Source organism: Molothrus aeneus, chromosome 1, assembly GCF_037042795.1.
Source record: "Molothrus aeneus isolate 106 chromosome 1, BPBGC_Maene_1.0, whole genome shotgun sequence".
NCBI classification, from domain to species: Eukaryota; Metazoa; Chordata; class Aves; order Passeriformes; family Icteridae; genus Molothrus; species Molothrus aeneus.
The window spans coordinates 67,788,069-67,808,270 of record NC_089646.1 but is presented as its reverse complement, the minus strand read 5'-3'; the positions used below and the strand labels follow the sequence as shown (position 1 = coordinate 67,808,270).

The window sequence follows — 20,202 nt, the reverse complement described above, 5'->3', positions numbered from 1 at the left end:
TAGGACTGCATGCAGTCCCCGCTGGTTGTCTGCTAATCACAAGGCAAACTGAGGCAATTTAAAAAGATTTTCCCTAGGGTTTATACCTTTCCAAAGATGTGCTGAGCCACCGCAGCATCACTGTGCTGGCTGTTAGAACACCCAGGACTAAAACCAAGTAATGCTCTAACTTTAGGTAGAGCTTTCTACCTTCCCTGACTGAAGCTGTGAGTCTGATGATGCCAAAACAAACCTTGAGAAGTTTCGTCTGCTCACAGTGGATCATAGCTTTGGCAATGTTTCCTCTCTTTCTGTTGTCCACCCTCCAGAACAAACTGTTAGCACACTGCTCTGAGGTACCTCACACTGCTTTCAGAAGTATCTCACAGTGTGGCAGGGCCTTCAGCCCTGCCCTTCCCTCCTATTCCCACTTAACTAACTCCTCTTTATTCAGCATTAATCTATATCTTCTTAAATAATGCATAAGCTAATCATTGCTTATATTCCCTTGGACTAGGGGCAGGTAATGAACCCAGCACAAATCATTCCATGTACTGACAGCAGTGCAGCTGAATAATGGGCTCTACTAATAATGCTAAACTTACTTGTCACTTGGTAGGAGGGCCCTTCTTTGGTACAGGATTATTTGATGCAAATACTGTGGTAAAAAAATGGAAAGATGAAGGAAGGGTAGCAGGAGAATATTGAAGCTAGCTGGTGACCTAAATATACTGCAATACATGTGATTTGGAGCCTTGCATGTGTCGGAATCTAAGACAGTGCTACACCCTGTCAGAAGGCTGAGCCACTGATCCTCCTTGCCCTCTCCTGAAAGCCAGACACAGAGTTCATTGGGTAAAGTACAACCCTGACAGCATAAAGCCTGATTTCTTCCAAGGATCCTGAGAGATAAAAAAAAAAAATTGTTCTTCAACCCACTGTATTATAAAAAAAGTCTCATTTGCAAAATGTTTTGTTCCTCAGAGAGAGCACCGTTGCTAATTAGTCACCACTAAAAGGGAAGTTATAAGGGCAAATGTCATGTAGCAGCAGGAAGGCACCATCCGTGAACCCACAGCAAGCTGACTCCACCCAGCCTGTGCAGGAACAGCAGCTCCCATTGAATTCCTGCAATATTTTGACTTCAGGTGTTCAATTCCCAAATGTGGCAATTAGCAATGTAAGACAACAGAGTATGTGAGGCCACCACATCCTGCTCCACACCAAATCCTGGAAAAAAATATGCTTATATTGACTTGTTTAAGGCACACACAGGCACACTGGAGACTCTCAGTGTTGCCTATTCAAGTCAGAGTAAAGCCTTAGGGTGTGTTTGCTATGAGAAACGGAGCCTGAGCTGGCAAACACAGTCTTGGCCTCATAAAACTGGAGAATTTAGACAAAATGAAGTCATTGGTTTCCAGCATGGAACCCTGCTCACACAGTGCTATTCCCCAGCCTGAAAGACTTGACTTTTGGCGGAGTTCCTGTAAATTTTCCAGACCCAAACTGACATGTCTCCAACCTCCTTGGTACCACGCCCCCATTCCTGGACCAACCCACCTAAAACCTGATGAGCCCAGCAGCACAAAGTGCAAGCCTTTGAGCAGGTACTTACGCTGGCACCAGGGATTGAACAAGATGTAGGTGTCGGTCGCTGAATTCCTGCGTGTCCGAAGGATGCCATAGGGAGTCAAGACAGAAACATACAAGCGAAACTTGCCGATGATGCAGGTGGCAGAGGACATGATGGACAGTCGAATGGAGTTGTTTTCCCTGTGGATAACCTTCGCTCCCCACTGACCAGGTTTTAGTGCACTGCCTACTGGGATTGGAATGTAGGTGCCCTTGTTTTGCTGTGGGTAGCGACCTGGAGTGAGAAGTGAAGACAGTTTTTTAATTTTTCTAGCAGTCCTCTGTCCTTTTGTTTTATTTTCAATGGAGGTGGCAGGTTTTAGTGGGCAAAAATAACCTACTCTCTCATTGCCTCTCACAGGGCCTGGTAACTTGACAGCACAGCCACACAAATACCTGCAACAGCTCCCTGCAGGCAGCCTGCCCCCTCACCCCCACCCACCTCTCTCCAGCAGGCTCCAGTCTCACTGGCTTGAGCACTGCTAGAGCATAGATAGCCCTGCCAGCACGAGAAGTGGCTGTTCAGGCTTTTCTTGCCCACCATTGTTTATCCTAGTGCAGCAAGCTGCACTCCAGCTTGCTCCTTGCCTTGGTGTCAACAACACCAACTAGACTGTTGGTAAGTTTAGGAGTTTAGGTGAGAGCCCTTCCCCAGTTCAGATGCACCCACCACCCTTATTGCTAGCACACAAGTGCCCTCTGGGGCACAGACATCAGCTTTGGGGCTCTTCAGCAGAGCAGAACCCTGTTCTTCTCTGCACTACTGCACTGCCAAGCAGAGGCCAAGAGCTCTTTCATGAAGTCCACACAGATGGAGGAAACACAAATGAGTCCATATGCAGATACCCAGTGCTCGGTTACCTCCGAGCATCCACTCCTCAGGTGGTTTAGAATCTGGATGCCCAGAATATAAACCACCACACTGGGACTGAATCACCAAACTTTCTCTGCCAGAAATGGGTCCCAAAGTATGACACGCCTCCAAAGTACCTCACGTGAGAGTCTGCCTCATAGTAAGACAAATCACACCCCAGAGGAGCTTATTTTACTCCGCCAACTCTAAAAGCAGCTAGACGGATAGGCTACATGTAAACATGTACAGTGCCAGGATTCAAAGTTGTGTGAGGCTCCACCCCTTGAGACTGAGGTAGAGCCAAACTAAATCTGGAAGCCAACCAGAAGCATAGACAGAAGAGACATTTGTGAGAAGGATGAGTTCCTTATCTCATTCTCAAATCTACTCTTCATTTCATATTTTAGGCTGAAAGTTGGCCTCATTCAAAAATAGGGTAATGAAAAGCAATGATGGCAGACGGAGGGACAGACTTCTATATTTTTCATTCCTACTATTTAAGAACTTCAAAATTAAACTCATTTTCCTGCCTGCTTATTTTTATACTGCCGATGTAGAGATAATCGCAGATCTGAACGCTGCTACATTTTGGGAAAGGACAACTCCAGCTTTAAATCTGAAACTTGCAAGCTGCCACGACATTTGTGTTTCGGAGAAATCTGGGGCTACTGTGCTTCATCCAAGAGGTTATTCTGAGCACATGAATTTTCATTCTGTAGATATTCAATGGACATAAATAACCCACTTTGCCCTGCAGGCCAGGGATGCTGTAACCCATGAAACTCATTCAGATCAGTGAGGAACACAATGGAAGGAAAATACCTACAGAAGAATAAAGGAATAGAATAAGAGAGCAAAATCAATAGAAAACACTAGAAGATAGAGCACTGGACACTTCAAATATAAACCATCAAAAGAAAGCCAGTGTAGAGAGAAGAACCTATAGAGGTAACAGATCTGGGAGCTGAACACATTTTTGTCCTTTGTAGTGCAACTGTCCATGACCCAGCTTGCTTCTACAGTTGATATTTTTCTTCTAGTTTTGACATAATCTTTTTCTAAAAAAAGCAATCCAAACAAAGCAGCAGAGCAAACCAAGCAGTTGAACTGATATCCTTGAAAACTGTTAACAAGTTCTACTTTTAAAAATACCTCCCATACCTCCTTCAGAAAGGTGGGAGGGGGAAGAGATTACTATTTTAACATGGTTAGGAACTGACATCCTTGTCTTTGCTGGAAGCTGCATGTCGGTGCAGGAGCCTATTGGGGAGAGGAGGAGCTGTGCTCTGGCAGTGACTTTGCACCACCACGTCTGTGTATGCCACGTGTACATGGGGAGACTGCAGAATCACTTCCCAGAAAATCTGCCTATAGGAATCTGATAGGATCTCAAAGAGGCCACAAAAACTTTTCAAGACATCCTTATGGGACCACTGCCACTGGCACCTCATAAGCAGGTTTGGCAAAAAACCATTCTCATTTGTTCTGAAAACTCAAAATCCCGTTTTCCCTTCCAAACAAGCAAAGCCACAAGACACCCTAATATACCTTTTGCTCGACAGGACAGCAGCTGTAGTTGCTTTTGAAGGAGTATGCAAGGTTCTTTCAACCCAGAGCCCCACATAGCTGGTCCCACAGAGTAAGAGGTCACTGCATTAGCTTGCTCTCTCATGAGGAGGTGCTCTGGGGCACCAGGGATGCTCTACATCCTTGCAGACATAGCAGATTTGCCAGGGATGGATATCCTAGAAGTCAGGGTACTTTGCAAGTGTAATAAATAGTAAATACAAGAGAACATTGTTTGCTCCTGACAGACAATCATGATTTGGTGCTTGCTAATGGTTACATAAATCCTGAACCCACAAGGAAGTTTGGGAAGATGAGCAGAGCCTTCAAGAGCACTTGAGTGAGCAATTTCCAATGTTTTCTTTGAAGAGGGGACAGGTTCCCTAATATTCTGAAATAGAACCAAACCAAACTAAACCAAAAACCAAACAAAACAAAATGCAAATGGAAGAATAGGGGATGTAAATGAAAGAGTAAGGGAATTGTTACTTCTGTCAGGAGCTTTTGGAGCTGAATTGTAAACACACATCTAGACACCTGACAGCATCAGCCACACTAGTCTCATATACACACATCTGTTGTCTTGATACTAGAGTGCTATAAAGCTGAGTAACTTTGGCATTGCATGCTAAGGTTGCTGGCCAAATAATTTTTACATAGGCTCAGTACTACATTTATCAACTCTGTAGGGAAGTTCTATCAGGATGGCTTGGCCTTTTCACCTTTATCTACATCTTGAGCACACATTTCTGGCTGCAGTGGAAAAGTAGAGCCAGCTTTGGCTCATAGTTGGGATATCTGCAATGTTGGCCCTTCCTCAGAAGGAGTAACATGCAGTGGTGATTTCATTCTCTGGCTGAGTCTCCAAGGAAGAAGATTCAATACTATCCAAAGAGTTATTACCAAAAGCCTGTGAATGCCAGGCAGAGCACTCTCTGAAGGGTCTCTGGTGCTAACCCAACCAATAGAGAGGCAGGAGGCAGTTTGAGTGCATGTCAGAACTGGGACATGTAGACAAGATAAACCCTTTTTATGCTGACAGGAGGGTGCTGACATTATGCCAGTAGCATTAGCTGGCTCAGGATCTCTCCAGCTCCGATTTGCACCACGAGTTGGCAGCCTGAACTATGCTCCACAGCCAGTTCTTTGTGGCTGCCTCACTCCACAGTGTTCACGTTTTCTTTGGGTGTAGGAGGCCCTGGCCCTCACATGAGGACATTTCACAGCCAATTGCTCTGTGGCAGACAAAGTCATTGCCTGACATCATGCTGTTGGGATGTCCCTGTCTGCTCACTCTAACAGCACATGGAAATGGGAAAATCCAGCCTGTGAACTCAGAAAGTCTGGAGGTTCCTGCACTGGGTGATTTTTTTTAATAGGCTCCTTCAAAGATATCATGTACTGAATAGAAGCTACTGACTGTCCTGCCTTTGAAGCAGGAGAGGAGAGAGAACTGACAGTGACCCCCTTTCTCAGGCCTCCAACACTCTGCATTTCAGTGCTAGGTGCTGAGCCACAATGCTGCCAGAAGACATTAATTTTTACAGAAACCTCCCTTGTACAGAACGTTTGATGGCACAAACAAATCTATTTCCCTGATGCACAGTGCACAGGTCTGCAATCCTTTGATAAGTTCTTCTTTCTTATCCTTTCTTATTCTACCCTTGTTTCTGTAGCTAACTAAGCTGGGGTCCTAAGGCTCCTTCTCACTTCAGTTGCAACTCAGCTTGACTCTACACTTCTTGAAGTTTCCAGGCACTCAGGAGAAGAGGAGCGAAGTAGCTGCTGTCGCTATTGAAGGAGTTCATAAGATAAATTAAAAATCATCAGTAAAGATCTACACGGCAAAAGGCACCATGACCGCAGCATGTGTGGATGTGGGTATGCATGGGATGTCCCCTGTCACACATAGACACTTTACAGGGACAAAGAGCAAAGTGCAGCATTTGATAAAGCTTGCCAAAATCTATTTATGTAGCAGCAAAATAATAAGCCATCTAAACCACAGAACTGTGGCTACACACATGCGTTCAAAGTCAGTTATTTTCAACATATGCCTTTCCTCCCTAGCATGTCAGCTCTGGGCCCATCAGGCACGGAGGCAGGCTGTGTTAAATTCTGGGTAAAATTGCCACACCAGAGAGGGATTTACAGCAAGGGAGAGGGGTGAGAGATAGGTACAGTGAGTTCAGCTGTCAAAACATGAGCAGCCCTCCTCCAGTTATCCAATTCTGCCACTGTACTTTGTAAGTGACTAACAGGAACCAGGGCTTGCTCAGTTCTATTCTCCTCCTTCTCCTTCTCTATCCTGTCCCTGGAAGCTCCTGACTACATGTAGTTTAGTTTTCCCGTTGATCCCTAGTGGACATGCACACTGCTCTGTGTGTGTGTGTGTGTGTGCTCATTAAACAGCTCATAAATGCCAGGGCTGAATTAGTGCTGTGCTGTTGGCACAGACACTGGAGGAACCAGCAGGTGCTCTTGGATAGGTCCCACACAACCGAGCTTTAGTTCCAGCAGGGAGGAAGGAAGGTTTGGTAGCACAGAGATTAGAGATGTAGTGAGCTTCACAGGGAATTTCCTTCCTGATGGAAGTGGGATACCTCAGAAGAGAAGGAGGTGAACAAAGCTGTATCTCAGTAGCCTTTGTCTTTTTAGGAACCCTCCTTGGAAGATTGGCTTTTCAAGGAGTCAAGTCATCTGTCTCCCTTTGGAGTTGTTGATTACACACAGTAATTAACAATTTTCCTATAAGTTCATTTGTTTTATCTAGATACACACTTTCATATAAAGGGTAACAAATCTATTTCAGCGCCATCCATGGAAGTATAATAACTGTGATATATTGATAAATAAGTTTGAGCTGGAAGTCACCAGTACAGCAGAGTAAGCCTTTTGATAGCAAGCAGCCTTGGAGATAGGTGTCAGCATATGGGATTTATGACACGAAATGCAGAATAAAACAAATTAGAAAGAAACAGGAGAGGTGCTCCAATAAAATTCCAAACAATCAAAAGAAGCAAGAAGAGGAAACATTTTTTTGTTAAAAGCATCACTCTCTAAATCTCTAACATTTCATCTGAGTTCCTACCACCCTCAAATTCCATTGCCTTCAGAAGTGCTATATACAAACTTGGAAATGTCGTAAACACAAATATCTTGAAAGAAGGTTTGCCCATGGCTCCAGTTATGAATCCTTAACATCTGGCCACTCTGCCCCAGCAGTGAATGTTTGTAGTTCTTTACAATTGTAAAACACACATCAGAGCCACACACTTTAGCTAGTAAAACAACTAAAAAATACAGCCAGATTTTATGTGCCACTTGATGCTGCTGAAGCAGTGCAAAAATCAGACAAATAAAGACTAATTTGCATGAAATACTGCACCCATAGTCACCTCAAGGGACTGCCTCCTCTCTACTCTTCTGGGACCCAGCTGGGAATTCCAGAGGGGAGGAAAAGAATACCCCAATGCCTTTGTTCAGCAAGTGGAGGGGTTTGTTTTTTACTAAGAGCTGGCAAACAGGTGTCTTGTCTGCTGGGAGGCAATCTCTAGGAAATATGTTCTGCTGCTAATAAATTATTTTTTCTGTCACAAAATGAGATTCCAAGTTTAGACCATCAGGTGTTTTTGTATCTCTGCTCAATTTTTTGTTCTGCTTTGTGAAACAAGGATCTAATAAACTCACAGTGCTAAGTTACCTACCAACACAGTGTGCCCTCTAGACCAGTTAGTTCTCTTGATAGCGCCAAAATCTCCTAAAATATGAAGATCTAAAGTTTTCCAAAGAGCAACTTTTACCCAGAATAAGAATTCAGCTCGACATCCCATCCCTAGTGCTGGGGGACATCTCATGTTGCAGCACCTCTGTTGGCTACAATCCATCCTGTCTCAAAGCTGCTGAGGAGAATAGGTGACAGCAGAGGTAGCAATACTTCCCAGTAAGGCAGAATTACTGCTTGACAAAATCATCAAAACCTCAATAATCCTGGAATCTTTCCTGGCCCAACTCTGCTGTGAAAACAGGGAGAGGCAGTGGACACTGTAGAACAGTATGAAGAGCTCCAAAGATTCTGGTGTGTGTATCCTGAACTGGACCTCTGGTTATTTAGTTGAACTCAGATATCCCTCTGACTATAAGTGGGAATTTGGTATCACCTAAATAAGCCATATGGGATCAGCTCTAACACCTTTATGTTCTTAGCTTCTTTGATGTGTTTATAACTATCCCCCTGGAACTGGCTTGGGAAGACTGTGGAAAAAGGAGCAGTAAGTCTCTCCTCTGATCTCAGGGCAGAAGCCAATGATTTATAGAAGCCTGAGGAGAGCATATGGACGGGTGGGTGGGTATCCACACATGCACACGTGTGGAAAGGTGAGAGTAGCCTGGGGGACTGGAATTTACGGCCCTTCCAGAAGTGCGTCAATGAATAAAACGTTCATAATAACATTTAGGGCTAGACCAATATATATGGATTTATGAATCCATTTAAGGAAAACACAAATAGACAGCAATTTATGAGGATGTGGGGAAATACATCATTAGAGTCAGGATGCACCATATAAACTCATCAACCCCTCAAGGATTTACAGCCACGTACTGGAAACTACTACTAAAAGCAAGATTGAAGGCTGTATAAGCCCATCTCATCATTCATCTGCTTTTCAGAGAAATCCCTGCCAGTGCAGCAGTGCCAGTGGAAACTTTGCAGCACCCACACCAAACTGGCTGTCCCAGGCTAAGCCTTGCATTATGGAAAATCAAGAGGAACACAAAATATCCCCATCACCACAAAGGTAGGAGTCAGGATGGATCAAGATGGGTGAGGAAGTCCTTTGGCTCTTCTGGGTTCACTAAGGCTCCAAAAAACTGGAATTAATTCCACTGTGGGGAGCTAGATGTAAGCACAGCATCTGCACTTCTCTTGCAGCTTTTTCAACACAATCACAGACCAATAAAACAAGTTTCACCCAAGTGGTGATGATCACCTTTCCTCTTGTAAAAGCCAGAAAGTAGACAGAAATGAAGGAAATATGTGGTGACAGAGCAGCTCTCAAACCATAGGTACTGTGGCAGGGCTGACGTTCAGCACAAGAACTGGAATTACATCTAATTAATCTTTATAAGTGGATATTTTTCCATGTGGATTTTTTGGCACATTCATTGTGTTCCATACTTTGGCAGGCAACTATGGTCCTAATTTAATAAAGGATTATGTGCAAAACTGAATTACAATAATTCACATGTTAGCATTTCAGTCAATTTCACCAGGGATGACTCTACAGAAAACAGTCTGTTAAAGCAAGAATGACTTCAGTCATAAGGAACTATCATAGAAGAATGTCTGTAAAAGTGACTTCCAAGAGATTGGGGTGAACTATTTATATATTCCCATATATATACATACACATACACAAATATATATATATTTACACACACACATATATATATTTATTTATACAATTTAACCCCTGAATTCTGTGAAAATGGCATTTAAATGGATAAAGAAGGATTGTAATTAAAGATGGTTCTCTGAGCGTTCCAGATCTTGTTTCACATGACAGAAGAAGTATTTGTTCCAGGTACCCTTGATTCATTATCAATTAGAAGGATTAAGCAGTCTCTACTTGCTTTACTTGCTTCATTAATCATCTTTTTAATGATGCAAAAGAAGAAAAAATAGGAGTGAAAAAAAAAAGAGAAAGGAAAGAAAATTTTAGGGAATAACGGAAATAGAATAGTTCTGTGCACACCCACAGGACGAATCCATTACAATTGTCACATTTTTCAGGATCAAAATTAGTCTTTAATGGATAAAAATTCTGTGATGGATTAATGTCAACTTGGGGAACTTTCTCAGAGCTGGGAATTAATGACTTCTGAATAGCTTTGTAGACACGGTTGTACAAACTGCCTCCACTGCAGGCACAGCCCTGCAAAAGGAGACTTCAAGTTTTCCCAGCTCCAATTGAATTCCCTGGGAGTCAAGGCCAGCCATCCCTATAGAGTAACTTTGTACCTTACGAGAATAGAACCTTGAACCACTCAAAATATTCTGCAGTTCAGGGTAGCCTGGTCCACATTGTTTGGGGAAACATCCACACTCTGGAGATACTCAAAACCTGCTCTTAGGGAAAGACCCAGAGATGCTGGAGAAGCTGGACCTGCTTTGACCTGCTAGAGATGAGACCTCCAGAGGCCCCTCCAATCTAGGCTATTCTATTCAACAGTTCTGCTGTACCATTTGAAATCTACTGTTCAGGCACACAGAGTGCTCCTTGCAAAGGTCATCTTACAACAGCCTGCCAATATTTCTGTGTGTCCATCACTTTAATCTCCTAAGCTCAGCACATTCCTAGGAAGTATAATCCTTTCAGAACAAAAAGTTTCTGTGAGCTCAAGCTGCCTCTGCTGCACGGCTGTTTTCTGAGCCACTCCCTAGGGATAGCTTCTGCCTGACAGTACCAAAGGGCAGGATTCAGCTTCCCTGCCTCTAGTGCTCTTAAAGCCAGAGTCTAGTCTATGAGAGAGAGTCAAGAGAGGAAGAAAAAAAAATCCAGAAGAGAGTTCATCCCACTTTAAGACAGCAGGGTTAAACTCTGCTTGGAGGTGCCTGCCTCTCTCCCTTGCTCACAGGCAGCCTGGGCAAGAGCTTTTTGTCTGGGTTCTGCTGTTCAGGCAGTATGAGAGGTGAGAGCCAGCTCTTCAGGAAGATAAACTGAAAAAAAATGGATGAAAATGGCCACACCTCCCTCTGACAAAAGGTTTGAGAGCACAGCACTGAGACATTCAGCAGCCAGTTGTCTTTCCTAAGTAAGAGAAATTTCCTTTCTCTTCTCAGCATTAAACATTGGACTCGATACTAAAAGGAGAAGTGGCAAGAGTCAGGCATATAATTTCTGAATTTTCCTTCTCTGCTGTGGACTGTGTTTGTTTTGCTTCCTGTTGCTAGCCTCTGAGAACAAATATACTGCATTTTCACCACATGTTCACAAAGAGAAACATTTGCAGAGTGCTGAGTGTTGACTAGTTCCCAGAAGAGGAGCTTGAACACCTCCCAGTTGAATCTCTGTGAGTTTAAGTCCTCGCAACATGAGGGCAGTCGTGCTCACAGAAGCAAAGAAAAAACAGGGGAGGGCTATAGCACTGAACCCTATCTTGTATCTGCAGCCAGTTGTAAGCCACCACGCATAGACACCCATCCCATGTCACAGGAAGGACAGCAACAGTGAAGAAGAGGGAGGGGAATTCCACCACACACACAGGGCTAGCTCCAAAGGAATAATTCAGAGCTGTGTTTATTGCAGAGACTCCCCTGGCTCAGGCCGTATTAACCCCATTCCTACCATGGCTGTAGATGAGAGTATTTTTATCCATACTTAGAGATTCAAGCTACAAACCATGGATGGATGTGTTAGGAAAGAGCAAAAAAAAAGAAGTGAATGTGTTCTCTTAAGTGGATTGTGCAATGTCAAAAGAAGTGTTAATTTTCTTCTTCCAATATAGAATATCTGATTAAAACAAATGCAAGCTGCACAGAGTGCAATAAAAACCAAATGTTCCATTTTCCACGTCTTCTTGATACAGCTGTTTGTTTTAAACATACAAAGATTAAGGGAACAATCTTGAATTTAATTAAATCCCAAAAGAACTAATGATATTTATGCATATTAAATTTTTAAAGGCACTTGTGGCTGTTCAGCCAATCATTCACTGGACTGTCATAACATGCCTCCCAACCCTAATTTAAATTAGAAAGAAGAGAGCCATGGAAAAAAAATGTGCAACCAGTAACATTTTCACTGCACATATGTTTAAGAGATAAACGCCCATCTAGCTTTAGAAGGCAACAAATCTAATAAATGGCCATATCATCATAATTCAATGATGGAAAAGACTCAGCATTACAAATTTCAGATCTGCATCTCACAGGAAAGTAAATTAAAACATCAATTATAACCTACTTTAAAGGCTTTATAAGGGAAACATTGATGTCTTAGCACAAAAACCCCCAGATTAATCTAGATGAAGCTGGGTATTTCCCAGAGTTGTGTTGTAGGGACCAGAATTTGGTGGGTCTATTTTTGGAGCACAGCAGGAAACCCTTTAGCTTCTCTCCTTTTCTAGTCAGGTCATGCCTTTCTCTAGTTCCATGCCTTCAGTGAGTCAACAGATGATAGCTTAGGACCTGGGTCTCTGATGAAGACTTCTTAGTGAGAGGAAAAAAGCTCTCTTTCTCTTTCAGCAATAAATCAAGAAAGTCTCTGATATCATCCTAAGTGTCTCAGCACTGGTGAAGCCACACCTCAAATCCTGTGCTCAGTTCTGGAACACTCACTGCAACAAAGACATTGAGGTGCTGGAGCGTGTCCAGCAGAAGAGCAACAGAGCTGGGGAAGGATCTGGAGCACAAGTCCAATGAGGAGTGGCTGAGAGAGCTGGGGGTGTTTAGCCTGCAGAAAAGGAGGATCAGAGGAGACCTTATCACTCTCTACACTGCCTGAAAGGAGGCTGTAGCAAGGAGGGGGCTGGTCCCTTCTCACAGGTGACAAGCAATAGAGCAAGAGGAAATAATCTCAAGTTGTACCAGGGGAGGTTTAGATTGCATATTGGGAAAAATCTCTTCACTGAAAGGGTAGCCATGCATTGGAACAGGCTGCCCAGGGAAGTGGTGGAATAACCACCCCTGCTTAGGTACATAGTTTGGTGGTAAACATGGCAGTGCTAGGCTAACATGTAGACTCAATCGTCTTAGAGGTCTTTTATAACCTTAGTGATTCTATGATTCTGTTTCTGGTCCAAAATCACAGTCACTGAACTCTGTCTCTTGTTACTAAGTTACTTGTAAATGCAGGCTGAAAAGTTGCAAGATTCTTCCACCCAGTGTAACTTCCCCTCTTTATGCAAGCAATATTTTGCTATCTCAGTTCATGCACTCACCTCTCCTGCCTCAAACAACAGACTCTCTTCCCTACATCTCCTAAGCACTAACAAAAGAGGTTTCCTGTTCCACCTACCTTTCAGCATTGCCATACAGCATTAACCAGATATAAGTTTGAAAGCTCAAAAAAGTACAGCTTCTTATGAAACAGAAACCCCCAGATTTTTCCCCTTCTTCTCTCACATGAAATTTTGCTGATTATCTCAAGAAAGGATTCAAACCCTGTTTAGAAGAACACTTCCTTGCCTATGGCTAAGCCTGTTTTTATGGTTTATCAATCATAACAGGAAAACACCCAGCGATTAATTTCTGCTGCTTTCCTGTTTAGGAGAGACTATTGCTTTGCTGATAGGACACAGCCTTTGCCAGGCACTTACCCATCAAAAACTCCAGCCAGAATTGGTCTGACTGTGGCTGGTAGGGTCGGTTGAAATCAATCTGGATTTGGAAAGCCTGTCCCCGACGCACTATCAGCTTGGGGTTGTAGTACTTATCAGTGTGGTGCTCCTGCTTGTTGATCTCCTGAGGCTCCTTGAACATATAAATATCCACAACACGCAGGTAATCTGCAGAGACACGTAAATGAGCAGAGGGGGAAGGAGTCAGTGTGCTGAAACATCAATATTGGTATCAATGTTGTTAGAGGCCCCGTCCTCCCCTTCTCCAGGGAGGGAACACCATGCAACAGGAACATGCTGGATCTGTCTGGGTTTACATGCTCCTGGCTGAGAAGAGGCTTATAGGCAGACACCTCTCTGTCCACCTGCCATTTTCACAGAGGCCAAAAGGCTTATAGTGCATGCTGAGAGCAACCACAGGAAGAGCAGATTGCTAGCTGTTGGAAGCTGAATGGCCCCAAGGAGAGTCTGGACCCATCTTTCCATTGGCACTGGCTTTCTGCAAGTCTGGGCCTTGCTGTCACAAGTTTACCAGAGCAATCAGTGGGACTTCGATTACTGGGGCTTCGTGTCTCCCTTCTTGCAACCCCTCATTTGTAAAATGCAAATTCACAGGGGCTTTGTGACACTTAAATACCTTGTTTGCAAAATGCTACCAATGCTGAGAGCTGAAGAGCCTGAGAGGCAGTTAATGATCTTGTATTCAGCTGAGAGCTTGGATTGCCTGTATTAGATAAGGTTTGGGTGTACTGCATGTGTCTTGTCTCAGCTTCTCAGTACACCTCCACTGCTATTAGTGTCTTCTTATGAAAACTAAATATAACATTACAGCATATAATTACAGCATAGAGTTACAGGCAAGCAGCAGTAGGTATCTATAACACACACAGGCAAAGCTTTGCTCCCTTCAGATTCAGGCTGTATAAATGGTTATAGCAAGCTATAAGTAGTTTGTTCAGCAAATGACCAGTGTGGGGTGGCACTGGGATAGCCACAGGCACTCACACTCACCATAAGCTACATGACTGTACCACACCACAAATCTGCAATTGGAGTCTTCTCACACTATGAGAAACCACATGAAAATGAACTGGACATTGTTCTTTCGCCTGCATGCTAGGGACATAATCATGAAACCTCTGCCAGGAGGAGCAGAACCATTACTACTCACCACCAGGAGAGAGATAGCAGAGTAAAGCTAGATTTGCAGCTCTCAGCTTGTCTTTCCAGGTGCTGACAGTTAGAAACAAGCTAATTCCTTCATTTTATACTTAGAGTGGCAGAGCCAAACTCATGCTCTGGCAAAAAGAGCTGCACATTTACAGCAGCTGGTGGAGCTGTGTGTATTTATGATGGTGGCTAATTTGGCTTTCTACGAAGCCCACTGTGGGCAAGAATGATGTGCTCAGTAAATGAGTCGGACATTTAAGTCATTGAAGGCTGAATGTGGCCCCTTTCACAGAAGCTCAGCACAATTGTTTAATTTGTCAGTTCTGGACAGGCAGCAGAGCTCTGCAGGCAGCACCCTCCCTGGATCAGAAGCATGGTGAGTGTGGTCCTTCTCCAGCTCCAGCCTGGGCTCTGGGCAACAGCTAATGAGAGACAGGGGAGTAATGGCAATGGGAGTAGGTCCCACTCCTGCTTGCATCATCCCTCAGATCCCTATCCATGTCCTATAGGAAACAGAAGGAAAATAATATGCCTGAGGACACAGCATGATAAGGAACCTTTCATGGAAAAGCCCTGCATAACTGAACCCAAAACCATCTGCGTCCTGCTAACCCTCATCTGCAAAAAGGCTAGAATACTCTGTTCAATCCTGAGTCAGGTTTAGAGTCCCATGACAATGTTATTGTTATTCTCTGCTCAATTCATCAGGCTTCTGGAGTAACTTCTGTAAAAATCCAGTGCTGATTTTAGCACTGGCTGAGGTTACAGAGATGTCTGTATAAAACATTTTTGCCCAGAAATCATTCCCATTGCCCCTATGTGAAGTAGGGCATGTCTTCACCTCCTTCCTTGCAAAACTTACCAATGCTCTTTCAAAAATGCTGACAAAACTCACAATTTAATTACATGAGGCAGGAATTTTTCTGTACAGGGGTAAAGCAGGGACAGGGGAGAATCTCTCCCCTTATATCTTTCAAACCCATTTGGTCCAAAAGCACTACATTTAAAAGCTGTGTATTTTGGGGTTCTGTGAATATCAACTGGCTCAGCTTCTCCCTCATTCCAAGGAGGCACAAAAACAGAGCTGAGGGTTTGTTTTGTTTTCATCTGCTGTTTTGCAATAAAACAGGAGATGGGGGCAATAGTGACCCCACCCTTCCTCTGCATGTTAGCCCCTTCAAGGAACTGCAAAGCTAAGCCACCCTGGGCTTTCAGTCCAGCATTTGCTTCATTTTATCACAGGACTTTACACAGGTCCTGTCAGAACACAGCCATCCACATCTGCAAAAAACACATTTCATTTTTAGGCTCAGTGTTAAAATGTACATGTAGCTTGCCAGATGAAGATAACCTATGGCTGAGCCGCTGCTAATTACAGTAATGGTAATTATGAAGAGCAAAACATGAGCAGGGTAATGGGATGTGCTAAGACCAGCACCAGAGTGTGATCCAAAGGAAAGCTCCAGGCGATGCCAAGCTGTGAGGGACAGGTGGCAAGTCGAGACCTCCCTTGAAGTCAGGTCCACTGGAGGGTTTGCCTGTAGCCTGGTCTGTTGTACAGTTTGCTGCATGAGAGGCAACAGTGTGATGCCTTCTTAAAGCCTGTGTAATGTTAAGCTTGCAGGGCAATAAATGAGCACAAAGTTGAGCAGTTTTTCAAATAAAAAGAATAGCCTCTAAACATCAGGTTTCCTCAGAAAACCAGAGAGGAAGGGCTTTGAATTACTACAAAAAATGGCGTGAATTTCCAAAGGAAGTGCCCATCACTCCGCTAGCGGGGGAAGCACAAATGCCTGGCGACTCACCGGGCTCTGCAAGGGTGAGCGGGATGACAGGGCTGTGTCCTCCCACCGAGCCCGCTCACGACACGTTGTGGTGAGATGAGCTGGCCGGGACGAGCCGGGGGGAGGACACGGCACAGATATGTTCACGGAGCCACAGGCTTCCCGCTGAAGTGCTCCGTCCTCATCATGAGCATCTCCTGCCGCAGCTCCAGCAGCAGGCAGCGCACTGACCGCGCTGGGGACGCAGCCGGCGCCTCGCTCGCCCCGGCTGTGATTCAGCGCAGTCGAAGTGGGTGTCAGCAGAGAGCTAGGCAAGCACAGGGTCTTACCTCATCCGAGAGTAGTAGCTAAAATAGGTCAAGTGAATCACACCCTAAAAATGCCTGTTTCTCTCTGTTGGCTGTCAAGGGAAACGAGGGTGACTAGCTCAGCTGTAAACTCCTACACTGCACAGATCAAGGGCAGAATTCTGTTAAATTTAGGCATCTAAATGATGTGAGCCTGGTATGTAACAACTTATGGCCAGCTGATGGCTGGTTGCTGCAGCCAGCGGAGCTGAAAGAAGGATACAGATCACCATGGAACTGACATCCATTGACTCTCCGGACAGCCTGTGCCCTCACCTCCACTCACCGGATGGCTCTGTGTTGACTACAATCTGACACAGGTGAAGACACAGGTGTTTAGATGTTTATATCAGGTGTCCAAAGGCTAGAAAACACCTTCATTGTAACAGCACAGATAAAAGCATTTGCATGCTTTTTTCCAGTGTGTTATGGCAACGAAATCTGGAAACCACCACAGAAAAATCTGGACAGCCCAGAAGTGTAGGGGCGTGGAGGAGAAAAGGAAGGTGTCAGAAAATGTCTCTGCCAGGATGTGCTCCCAGCTCTAGGGCCTCACAGCACAGTGCTGCTCCTGCTCTGCCCATGGACAACCATTTTATCCCCCAAGCACAACACTGAGAGTTCTCCGGGGCAAGCTCCGCTCCTGAATGTCAGGTCAAGCTCCATGGGGCAAGAAACCTTTAACATGCTCTGATAGGTGACTTAAGCACCCTGCCCCAAACAGTATGTCCAGAGACCATGCTTGTATCAGCTGGTGCCACAGGCTTAGATCACAGCTGATGTGCACCGAAACAGAAACACTGCTGCAGTCCCTTCAGGGACCCTTCAGGTCACCCCTTTCATATTTTGGCTACAAACATTGGAGAGAATTGCACAGCAGAGGTGATCCAGCTTTACAAAGAGTTCTGCTGCAACACACAGATTTATTTTTCAGCCATACCAGTCCCATAGCCAGGTTTACCCAATGGCCACAAACTCTTGCTTTGGACAAGAGATAGTCTTCTCAACAACAGCATCACCCTAAGGACATGTTGGGGTCCTCCCTCAACTCACTTGACCCGACATTCCTAAGTTTTCACTGCATTTCTGAAAAGCAGGAGGCTGCCACCCACATGCACCACTCTTCATTTAGAGCCTGATGTGAAGCACATCAAAAAGCAAATAGGAATCTTTCTCTTGGTACTGGTGGGCTTTAGCTACAGGCTGCATTCCTTCTACGGTATCCCACAGTAATACATCTCCAGTTTCTGTGAGAGTGTTGGGTTTGAAAGAGTGTCTAGCTGGGACCTGCACTGCATTGCATTTGACAATTTAAACACACACATTTGCCCCAGAGCTACAGTGTTGTCAGAATAGGTTCAAGCAAAATTTCTGCAGTCTTAACAAGCCAGTTGGTTTGCTCAGGCATTTTTTAAAAATAAATGCTTCGAAAAGAAATGTGTGTGTATTAAGATGGGGGTGGGGAGGGGAGTGTGGTTAAGGCACATGATTAGGATTACAGAAATAATGCTTTGCAACTTGTCACTTAAAATCTCTTTGCCTGTTTCCCAATGTGTGAAATTCAGTAATTAATTCTTGTCCACATTTATTAAGCACTCCTTCAACTCTGGATGAAAAGTCCCCTATGAGTATTAAGTAGTATTACATCCAGCTACCCTGAGCTGCCACATTCAACAACTTCTGCTGTTCAATTCAAATAGGCAAAAAATTTAACATAATTTCATTAATGAGACATTCAGAATCTAATCCTGTTTTCTTTTAAACCAGATCTTACATATTTTTTTATTTCTGGTTGACTCCAAAGAGCCGACACTGGGAACATACTTTGATTTGTCTATTCTATATCATGATATTGTTTTGTTTCCCCAGCCAAATGATTGAAACATTCTTCACAGGAGAATAAAAAATCATATGGGTATACCTTCTAGTCTCATGTTATTTTTTGTGAGTGACCTGAACATATATAGTGAAAGTTTTCCCTGCCAGACAACATTTTTCAGCAGCTTCACAGGCAGCTTAAGGCCATATAAATGGAACAGGCCGTTAAGAGAACAGACTCCTTCTGGCCCTACACTCCAATGCTGCCACAGCCATGCCTGCAGCCAGTAGGTTCTTAAGTGATTCTGTGATTGTGATCAAACTGGAAAAAACCCATTCTTGCCTTTTTTTAACCAGTCCCACAGTTCAAGCTGATAAGTGGTCACCGAGCTTCTTTACTCCTCACTTTCCATACCCATAATCCATGCTAACACTTCCATACACACTGGTGGTTTCAGTAAGTTTTCCCATGAACAGCAAGAAAAACTGTCTGAATTGGAAATATGTAAGGAAAAAGTAGTTTGGGTTTAGTTCACAGACCTGTGCTAAGAGTATGGAAGATGTAAAAAAAGATTTACAGCTTAATTGTACACTGTACCTCTGGGATTAAATCCTCTAGGTACCAATCCAAAAGCTTCCATCTCAGGAACCTCATTTTCTTCATCATTGGAGTAGTTTGGTGGGATGGCTCTTCTCCCATTCAAAGGAAGTTTATTCTCCTCGTTGGTGCTCGTTGTTTCAGACATCCTATGCTAAAAAAAGTTGTAATAGCATGAAAGAAAGAGCTCAAGGAAAAAGCAAACATGAGCTAGCATGGCACGTGCAAGATGGGAGAAGCCAAAAGCAATGTGGGGTGCCAGTGAGCTACACATTTTTAGACTTACATAAATAAAACCTGAGAGGCAGAAAACATCAGTCTAATGATAAGTACAGCCCTCTAAGGATTGGAAGGCATTTTATGTTCATCAAAACACATGAATAAGAGAAGAAGGAGGGGGCGGGAGGAGAGGGAAGTCTAACACAGAAGTATTTGTCTAGAAGCAGGGCACTAAAAACATTAGGAAGTTTCAGGTAAAAGAACTAGAAAATCTTTCACTCTCTCATTCCTCCATAAAAGCATTATTGAATCCAAAATAGCAAATTATATTTTCAGAAAGTGCATCACACACTACCTCTCCCTAGTAAAAATGACATTATAAGGCATACTGCAATCAAGCCAAATATTACAGCCTGCAACAGCCTGTGGATAAGGGGAGAACTGTATTTTTGTCCCTATGCACACAGACACCCAGTATCTACAGGGCTAACTCCTGCACCCAGACAATCTACTTTTGAGAAAAAGAGGAGGAGGGGGGAAGAGAGAGGGGGATAAAGGGGAAAAAAGGAAAAGAAAAAAGCACTTATCCACTTATTTCTTTCCCATTAATGTCCTTAAGGGAAATCTTAGATGTAGGCTGATCAGAGACTTCTTTTTGAGCTACTGAAAACTGCTTTCACATCTATTTCAGTGTAAGCATGTAGCAGTGAAAAAGCCATGCAGCCCTTCTAAGAAAATATTAATGACTGAGAAGAAAACTTCTTCCCTAAGCCCCTGAAAACAGCAATTTAAAACGTAGCAAATATTTAATAGAAGTAAGCTCTAAAAGGAAGTTTTTTCAGTTATCAAGGGTACCTTCTTTTCGGATAGTCTTTTTTTCCCTTCTCCCTT

General features: G+C 43.8%; 1 protein-coding gene across 1 annotated transcript in view; it reads right to left on the bottom strand.

Moving 5' to 3' along the window:
- F13A1 (coagulation factor XIII A chain) overlaps window positions 1–19,246 on the bottom strand; it is a 58,300-nt gene extending 39,054 nt beyond the window's left edge. Inside the window, exons 1-3 of the mRNA XM_066545374.1 lie at window positions 19,093–19,246; window positions 13,355–13,543; window positions 1,598–1,849 (exon numbers count right to left, since the gene is read on the bottom strand). Coding sequence (XP_066401471.1) covers window positions 1,598–1,849; window positions 13,355–13,543; window positions 19,093–19,240 — 589 coding nt within the window. The 5' untranslated portion in view covers window positions 19,241–19,246. The remainder of the gene's footprint in view (window positions 1–1,597; window positions 1,850–13,354; window positions 13,544–19,092) is intronic.
- Window positions 19,247–20,202: the final 956 nt, after the last annotated feature.